This window comes from Mastomys coucha, unplaced genomic scaffold, assembly GCF_008632895.1.
Source record: "Mastomys coucha isolate ucsf_1 unplaced genomic scaffold, UCSF_Mcou_1 pScaffold3, whole genome shotgun sequence".
Classification (NCBI taxonomy): domain Eukaryota; kingdom Metazoa; phylum Chordata; class Mammalia; order Rodentia; family Muridae; genus Mastomys; species Mastomys coucha.
In genome coordinates, this window is record NW_022196909.1 from 63,169,077 (window position 1) to 63,177,740 (window position 8,664).

The 8,664-nt window shown below is 51.8% G+C and overlaps 1 protein-coding gene across 1 annotated transcript; it reads left to right on the forward strand.

Moving 5' to 3' along the window:
* Positions 1 to 252: 252 nt before the first annotated feature.
* Positions 253 to 8,044, forward strand: Unc5cl (unc-5 family C-terminal like). Its single transcript, XM_031347708.1, has 8 exons — positions 253 to 777; positions 1,268 to 1,568; positions 2,852 to 3,114; positions 3,858 to 3,959; positions 4,049 to 4,116; positions 4,915 to 5,015; positions 5,433 to 5,546; positions 7,798 to 8,044. Exons 1-8 carry the CDS (start codon positions 393 to 395, stop codon positions 8,018 to 8,020), a joined length of 1,557 nt encoding a protein of 518 aa, XP_031203568.1. The 5' UTR covers positions 253 to 392; the 3' UTR covers positions 8,021 to 8,044.
* Positions 8,045 to 8,664: the final 620 nt, after the last annotated feature.

Genomic DNA, 8,664 nt, shown 5'->3' on the forward strand with positions numbered 1-8,664 from the left:
GTTATTGCTTTTTTTGTTTTGTTTTGTTCTTTTGAGACAGGTTTCCTCTGGGTAGCCCTGGCTATCCTGGAACTCACTCTGTAGACCAGGCTGGCCTTGAACTCAGTAATTTGCCTGCCTCTGCCTCCCAAGTGCTGAGATGTGTACCACCATGCCTAGCTCTGGAAGGTTCTTGTGTGTGTGTGTGTGCACGTGTGTGCGTATGTGTATGAATAGGGGAAGGAGAAAAAAAGAAAAGAAGAGGGGCATTTCTGCAGGTAGTCTAGCTTTGGCCTCCACAAATTAAAAAGACTTTGGCCAGCCCCACTGACTCTAACCACTTTCCCTCCAGGCCCTTGACCTTGGCTGGTGCAGGGGTGTGGGAGAACCAGCAGCATTGAGTGACCAGGCGGATGAGCCCCCAGGAGAGTTCTGTCCAACCTTTCCAGTTCCTCCTGTTGGTGGGGATCCCTGTGGCCAGTGCTTTCCTTCTGGTTCAGTGTCTTCGATGGCACTGCTGTCAGTGGCTGCCAGGGGCCTGCTGGAAGCCGGATGACCCAGAGGAGCCAGTGTCCCCATCCACTCCATTACCAGAGTTTGAGCTTCCAAGGCAGTGCCCAGCCCCGACACTACCGGAGGTGGCTGCATTCTACCAGGAACTCCACATGCCAACCCGGGGCCAGACCATCATCCGCCAGCTGATGCATAAGCTACTGGTGTTTTCTGCTCGAGAGGTGGATCACTGTGGTGGATGCCTGATGCTGCAAGACACGGGCATCTCCCTGCTCATTCCGCCAGGTAACCAGTCCCAGCCTCCTGGGCAAGGACTTCTTCAGACAGCAGGTTAGGGTGCCTCACCTGAGCGCCACCTACAGACAATTTTGGAACTTAGAAAACTGTATTTATTTTTTAGCTTTTTTTGATTCCAAAGATGGCATCTCCAAAGATGAGTCTCCACACATTTTTGGGAGACAGCTTCCCAGCAAGTGGAAGTAAAATGCTTGGCTTAAAAGACAGCCTGCGGTGGCAATTCTCCAAACAAAAGAAAGAAAATTGTGGTTCTTAGTCACACAAGTCCCCATACAAGTAGCTATGGCCCTGGAAGGAAATGGATGACTGCTTTGGAATTGCACCCCAAGTTAGCTCATGGTGGACTTCCTCATTCCACAGAACCTCTTGGCATTCTGCTGGGCTCTGGGCTCTGATTCTGTACCCACTATGACTGGCCTCCTTCAAGGGCCAGAACATTTCTACTTGCTAGACTCATCTCCGCCCTTTGTCCCTCCAGGTGCTGTGACCGTGGGTCGCCAGGAGAGGGTGTCCTTGGTTCTGGTGTGGGACCTGACAGATGCCCCGTCACTGTCTCACAGACAGGGACTAGTGAGTCCTGTGGTGGCCTGTGGCCCTCATGGGGCCTCTTTTCTGAAGCCTTGCACCCTCACATTCAAGCACTGCGCCCAGCAGCCCAGTCAAGTCTGTGCCTACAGCAGCAATACCTCCTTGCTCGATGCCAAGGACTGGAGGCCCCTGGGTCAGCCGGGAACTCATATCTCCAGGGACGAGTGTCGTATCCTGCTCTCTCACTTCAGGTGGGCCCCTGTCCATTGGCCTCTCCTCCTCCTATGTGTCTCTACTGTCCCATTGGCCGGTCCTCTTGTTCTGTATCTCTCGCTGACAGTGTCTTTTCTGTCTGTCTCCTTCTTATCTTCCTGTCAAAACTGCCTGTCTCTTCATTCATTTAGGATGCTTTGACAGTCTCTTAGACCTGCATATCCCTCTCTGAGCCCACTGTTCTAATGTTCACTTTAGTCCTGTCATCAAAACCCCATCTGAGACTGTGTCCCATTGCTGTCCCCTGATTCAACTCATCCCTCTGTCTAGCAAATATGTCCAACCCAGTAGCCACAGGCCCCAGACAGCTTGAAACATCTACAAACACGACCCAACACAAAATAGTCGACTTGCTTAAAACATTAGATTTTTTTTTTTTTTTTGAAACTCACTTGCATGGTTCTTGAGTGTGACCTTGTGGATGACATAATCACGTCTTAATGTCAAAAGGTTGGGCACTCCTGTAGTGAGTTTGTCCTACCTACACATCCGACTTAGAGCCGCCTCTCTGTACCCTGTGTATCTAAACTCTTAAGGGTAGTGTGTCCCCTTCAGGCTCTGGTCTGTCCTCCATCTCGGAGGCTCTTAGGTTCCCAGCTTTGTAGTCCTTACCATCCAGTGAGAAAGGAGAGCAGTGTGCACCTCCTTCAAATCATGGGGACCCTGTGACTACTTTGTCTCCACTGCCCGATAATGTACACTGCTCTCCTCCCCAGGAGGTGGCAGTCACTGTATTAGTAATGTTCTTTACTGCTGTGACAATGGTCCCGACACAAGCAACTTAAGAGAGGAATGGCTAGTTGGGTTCCCATCGCAAGGGTACCGTTAACCACAGCGGCAGGAGTCTGAGGGAGCTGGTCACGTAGCCTCTTCAATCAAGCATTGGAGAAAGAGATGGTTCTTGCTACTCCATTTGTTTTTTTCTGCTTAGTCCGGGGATCCCATCCTGTTCATCGGGGTGGGTCTTCTCACTTCTGTAAGTCAGGTGAGAAACTCCCTTACTGATATGCCCAGAGAGATTTGTCCTCGAGGTGATTCTAGAGTCTGTCAAGATGACAGCGTGAACGTCACAGTCCTCGGGGCCCACTCACTTCTTGACCCTCTAAGCCACTCTGTCCCTCACCTGGTCCTCCTTCTATGCCTATTTGGAGTTGTCTCCTCACCCACAGAGAGACCCCTTAGATGACAGGAGCCTGGTGGTAGGCCCCTTGGGCCTTCCTGGTGCCTATGCGTAGATCTCTGCCACCATCTCCCTCCGCAGTCTCTACACCTGTGTTCTGGAGGCACCCCTGGGGCAGACGGGCCGCAAGTGGCTGCAGCTGGCGATGTTCTGCTCCCCACTGGCACCAGGGCAGACACACCTGCAGCTGCGCGTCTACTTTCTGAACAATACTCCCTGCGCACTGCAGTGGGCTATCGCCAACGAACAGCCGCACGGAGGACGCATGCGCGGGCCGTGCCAGCTCTTCGACTTCACTGGGGCCAGAGCAGACCAGTGCCTGAAGCTCAAGTACATCTCTGAGGGTGAGGGGAGTGGGCCCCGGCAGGTGAGGGATAGGAAGGTGGATGAAAGGGAGGTTCAGAGCGCCGCCTTCTGGAAATCCAGAATCCCCAAGTTTATTTCCTGGACATGGGTTCCCAATGGCCTTGTGAGGACCTCCTGGCTTTGTCCACTTTTCCTCTGTCTCCCGCTCAGCCCTTGCCAGCCATCCATCCCAGAACAGAGGGATGCTAGGCGGGAGGCTGGAAGTGAGAGAAACTTTGGATTGCGAATTGTGTTCTGAGTTTGTCTGCCTGCCAGGGCCTTTTTCGTTAAGCTCGAGCTGCTGGAGGTGTTTCTGGGGTTGGGGTTGTGGACAGGCATGTTTCTGAGGGGTATTCTGCTGTTTCAAGAGGCCTGGTAGAGGATAGGAGGCTGAAGGGAGGAGGCTGAGGGGCTGTGCGCGCGCGCGCGCGCGCGCGCGCGCGTGTGTGTGTGTGTGTGTGTGTGTGTGTGTGTGTGAGTAGTAGTAGTAGTAGTAGTAGTAGTAGTAGTAGTAGTAGTAGTAGTAGTAGTAGTAGTAGTGGTATACTACTGGTATAATGTATACTAGTACTAGTAGCATAGCCATAAAAACAACCACTTTGAGGTGTCTCCTCAAGCTCACCGATTTCCATTGGCTTGAGATCTTTCTGCCTTGAGTGCCTCTTGGTACCTCCCCACAACCTCTGTTAAAGACTCGTGGAAAGCCTTACCCTCTAAGGCCCTCTGCTCCATCTCTCGCCAGGCTGGGAGAATGTGGATGACAGCAGTAGCCAGCTGGTTCCGCATCTCCACATCTGGCATGGAAAGTGCCCCTTCCGCTCTTTCTGCTTCCGGAGAAAGGCAGGTAGGCCGGGAGCCCTGTTCGATTCCTGTTCTCTCCTCCTAGCCACCCTGAGTCTTTTTCTTGCTCACCCATCTTGCTTCTCTTTGTAGCCAATGGGAATGAAGAGTGCTCGGCATTAACCAATGAGATCATTGTCACCATGCACACCTTCCAGGATGTGAGTTGTGCAGAGGCATAGAGGAAGGGCAGGGCCTTGGAAGATCTAGGAAGGGGGATGGGTCCGGTACACATGGAGTACACACTGATTATAAAGCAAAGTAGTTAAAGAGGACATTTGTCATAGAGCTACCATGCCAGATCTTTGAAGGACTTAGACCAGCTGGCCCCCTAGCTACCTCTCCATCCCTGAGCCCTTTCTATGGATGGATGAATGCATCAGAAGGTTAAAAAGACTCAAAATCCTACATTAACTCTTTCTTCCAACTTAGAACAGCTAGGGGGCATCTGGGAGACCTGGGCTCCTCCAAGGTGACTATCTCTATCTATCTTGGGTGGGGGACAGGGGGACCAGAAGGAGGGCTTGAGCAGGTGGAAGGGGGATAGGTCTTTTCTCCTCCTTTCCTCCCTCCCACAGCCTCAGGAAAGAGATGAACATGTCAGGTTTGAGAGTGATTGGAAACCAACATAGCATGCTGCAAGATGAGGGCAGGCAGCCGTACACTGTCACTCGGGGAGGGCAGCTGGAGGTCAGGCTCGGTTACTGGGTGGTGGCCTGTGTCTTCTGTATTCTGCCAGCATAAGATGCACCATGTGTGGTTTTATTGTTCTCAGCGGCAAGCCTCAGTCTGACTGTGGAGTTCTGGAGTCTGGGAGGCAGAGGGTCCAGGGTGCTGGGTAGGGAGGGGGCTGCATCTTCTGGTGACAGGCTGTGAGAGAGGTATGAGGAATGGAAGGGGTCTGAGAGGAGTCTCTCATGAGCCCCTGAGTGTGTTCCCTATCCCTGTTGGTGATTCAGGGCTTGGAAACCAAATACATGGAAATCCTCAGGTTCCAGGCATCGGAGGAGGAGACCTGGGCAGCGCCCCCTCCTGTCTCCCAGCCACCCCTGTGCAATAGGTGAGTAATGGTGGCTTTGGCTGCTGCCTGGGGATGTTTGCCAATCCTGTCTTAGCACCAATAGGTAGAGAGGGTGGGAGAGTGACTGCCTCTGTGTGTGTGTGTGTGTGTGTGTGTGTGTGTGTGTGTGTGCATGTTCTTGTATGTGAGAGTGTGGAGACACACAGAAACCAGAGGTGAATCTTGGGTGTTGTTGGTAAATTTGGAGCTCTAGATGGCCAGCAAGCCCCAGAAGTCTGCTGGTCTCCCTTTCCCCCTGTGGCTGGGTCACAAGTATGTGCCACCACACTAGACCGTCCATGTGGATGCTGATTATTGGACTCGGGAGCCCATGACTGTGTGGCAGCAGATTAAACTGTCTGTCCAGCCCTTGGGCTTGGAACCTTCCTTCAGTAAACAGCCTATTCCCTGCCTCAGGCTGCCCCCAGAGCTCTTTGAGCAGCTGCAGATGTTGCTGGAGCCCAACAGTGTCACCGGGAATGACTGGCGCAGACTGGCCTCCCATCTGGGGCTCTGTGGCATGAAAATCCGGTAAGAGACAAGTACATCTGTAGTGGAGCTCAAAGATAGGCTGGGGCAGGGCGGGGGTACTTCCCAACATCCTGGGAGCTGGACTAGGGACAAAGGGGTGACTTGAAAGTTAGTGAACAGCTACTGAGTCTCCCCAGAATCCCTTTAGGACAGCCCTTTCTGTCGCTTCTACATCTTCAAGGTCCAGAGTGACTGTCACCAGACACACAGGTCTGTATACTGGCCACCTCTTTTCCCTGTGTTTCCAAAGAAGTTGAGAAACAGAAATTGATACAAAGTTAAGTCCAGTTTAGCCAAACTGGGGAGAGAAAGACTCCAATTTCTTATCATCGTCTTATAATCTAGTCACAAGACAAAGTCCAGAAGATAGGTAGACTCTCTCAGGGACAGGGGAAGGTCACTTGGTTCTAGGTCGCCCTCGGGGTCTCAGTTCTCTACTCCAGAGACAGTTTTATTTTAATCATTGTTCAAGTCCAGGACTGAAGCAAACCAGCAGACACTAAGATTGCAGTTTTTGTGAGAGTCGCAGGGATTGTTGGGGCAGTGGTGTAACCACCACCAGTCTGTCTGAGCTGGGCCAAGTCCCTTGTTCCCAGTCCGTTCCTTGGATGGCGTAGAGGGGACACCATTTGTATGTTGTCTGTGGAAGTTTCCAGCTCCCACTCCTCTGCGTCTGTTCGATGAATTTTGAAAGTGAAAGAGAAACAGTAGTGACAGCTTCGCAGTTGAAGAGGAGAGTGCCAGGTGCCTCTACAGAATTTAGAACACATCACTCTCTCTCCAAGACTCCAAACCCATTCTTTCAGTGTGAGACCAGTTATATGATGTCTGTCTCATAGTAGGTATGCAATAAATATTTCACAGGAATGAGACAAGTCACTGGTACTAGCTTGCTACACTGTGGCCCAAGGCACGGAAAAGAAGAGTATAGGATGATGTGTGTACAACATGTAGCTGATGGTGGTCTCATAGTAGGTGTGCAATAAATATTTTACAAGGAACGGTACAAGTCACTGGTACTAGCTTGCCACACTGTGGCCCAAGGTGCAGAAAAGAAGATTACAGGATGCTGTGTGGACAGTGTGTAGCAGGAAGCCTGTTGCTTGTTAACACAGTAGGTTATTGCAATCATGGTGGTAATGCAGCTGGGGCTCCTGCCAAGGAGCTTGCAAAGGGATCTGTACAAGACCCATTGTGTACTAGGTCCCAGAGTCCAGGCTGTGAACGCAGTCGTCAGAGATGAGCTAGAGCCAGACCTTGGAAGCAGAAGAGATTTAAACACTTGTCAAATGCCTGTCTATGTGCCTGGATCCAAGAGTGAAATAGGTTTTCACCTCCTAGGAGCACAAATGATCGATAACAAGGGACTCTGAGAACTTGAGAATAACAGCAAACATTTCTTGTTGCCCCCCTGTGTGTGTTCAGTATTGCGGAACACCGAAAAGAGAGATGCAAACAGTTGAAGAAAAAAAAAAATAACCAGAGGGAGGCTGCAGAATTGAGAGTAAAACAGGATGCCCGAGAGGAGGATAGAGGAACTGTGGGGAGCTGCAGACGTGTAGAACTGGGGCAGAATATGCAAACTAGGTTAGAGACGGGAGGAGGAGAGGGCAGGGCAGAAAGGCAGGGCATTACTAGGTGGTGGATGAAGGACGCAGTCAGGAGTTGTAGATTGGCTGCTAAGTAAAAGGGACTCTGAAAGGTTCCCAAACAATGGAGGGTCGTCATAGAAACTATGAATGTGATCCAACACAAAATCATAAGCATACTTCAAGCATGAGTTTTTTGTTTTTGTTTTTAATGTTCATGGTTCTCAAGTGTGAATTTGTAGCTAACACCTGTCTCAGTTGCTTTCTACTTGTGATGATAAAGCACCATGACTGAGAGCAACTTGGGAAGGAAAGGGTTTATTTGCTTATCATTAGCAATGGTCCATTTTGAAGGAAAAGCAGGGCAGAGGTTCAAGGGAGGAATCTGGGGGTGGGAGCTGATGCAGAGGCCATGGAGGGGTGCTGCTAACTGCCTTGCTCTCCGTGGCTTGCCCAAGCCTGCTTTAGTATACTACCCAGGCTGGCTTAAGAGGAGCAGAGTGCAGGTTCCTCTCAGCTTGCAAAGTCCCACCTTCCCTGGGAGGTAGGCAAGGCTAGTAAGAGCAGAGATCAAGGTTGGGGTACAGAGGTGCAGAGTGGGCCTCATGCGGCTCCTGAGCTACCTGTTCTTCTCTCACCATGCCCCTGTCCCTTGGAGACAGGTTCTTGTCTTGCCAGCGCAGCCCCGCCGCGGCTATTCTGGAATTGTTCGAGGAACAAAATGGCAGCCTGCAGGAGCTGCACTACCTCATGACCTCCATGGAGCGGCTGGACTGCGCCTCTGCCATCCAGAACTACCTGAACCGGACTCCCCGGAGCAGCCCTGCCAGGTTGCACGGAGGCACCTGGGAGAACCATGCCCTAGAGCTGGATGAGAAACTCTAAGCAGGCTCCGTGGTCGTGCAGGGTGCTTTAAGAGGCCATGTCATGCCATGCCATGCCATGCTTTTGAGCTCAGGATCAATGGCGCAGTTCCGGGCGGACCGAACTGGAACCCCCAGTGAGTCTGGACAGCTTTGTTAGCTGCTGAGCATAAGGATAGCTCTTCATCCTGCCGGCCAACTTTGTTCTGCGTGCAGATTCCCTCTTGGTCGGTAGGGGGCGCGGGAGTCTGGCAGATGGCCACAGCCAAGCCAGCTTCTGAGATGCTGCTTAATTTTCTCGTGGACGGCCAGGTGGCCCTGCGGGTACACCTCAGAGACTGCTCAGTCCACAAATATTCATGAAGCACTGAGTCTCAGCACCAAGCTGGGATCATGAGGAACGTCGGCTTCTTTGAACTTGTCCTGGAGTGTGTTCTGCGAAATGGAGATGCACTCCCAGCCAGCTGAGAGCAACATTCTAGACACTGTCTCCCCGTGGTTAGGGGATGTCGATGTCGTGGGTGTGTAACTTTGTTGAGAAGGGAAGGCGCTGAGGTTGAGGGCTGGACCAAAGAGATGTCTCTAGAGAGGATCTTGGGAGCGATCTTTGGCAGGGGGAGGGGGCCCGGGGAATAGGGTGGGTGCAACAGGCTCACCTCATTGATG

Excerpts from the sequence above, each read along its gene's own strand:
- Unc5cl (XM_031347708.1), top strand. The coding sequence starts at position 393 with ATGAGCCCCCAGGAGAGTTCTGTCCAACCTTTCCAGTTCCTCCTGTTG. Across the intron at positions 3,960-4,048 it reads CTGCTTCCGGAGAAAGGCAG|CCAATGGGAATGAAGAGTGC; the intron begins GTAGGCCGGGAG and ends TTCTCTTTGTAG. Across the intron at positions 5,016-5,432 it reads CAGCCACCCCTGTGCAATAG|GCTGCCCCCAGAGCTCTTTG; the intron begins GTGAGTAATGGT and ends TCCCTGCCTCAG.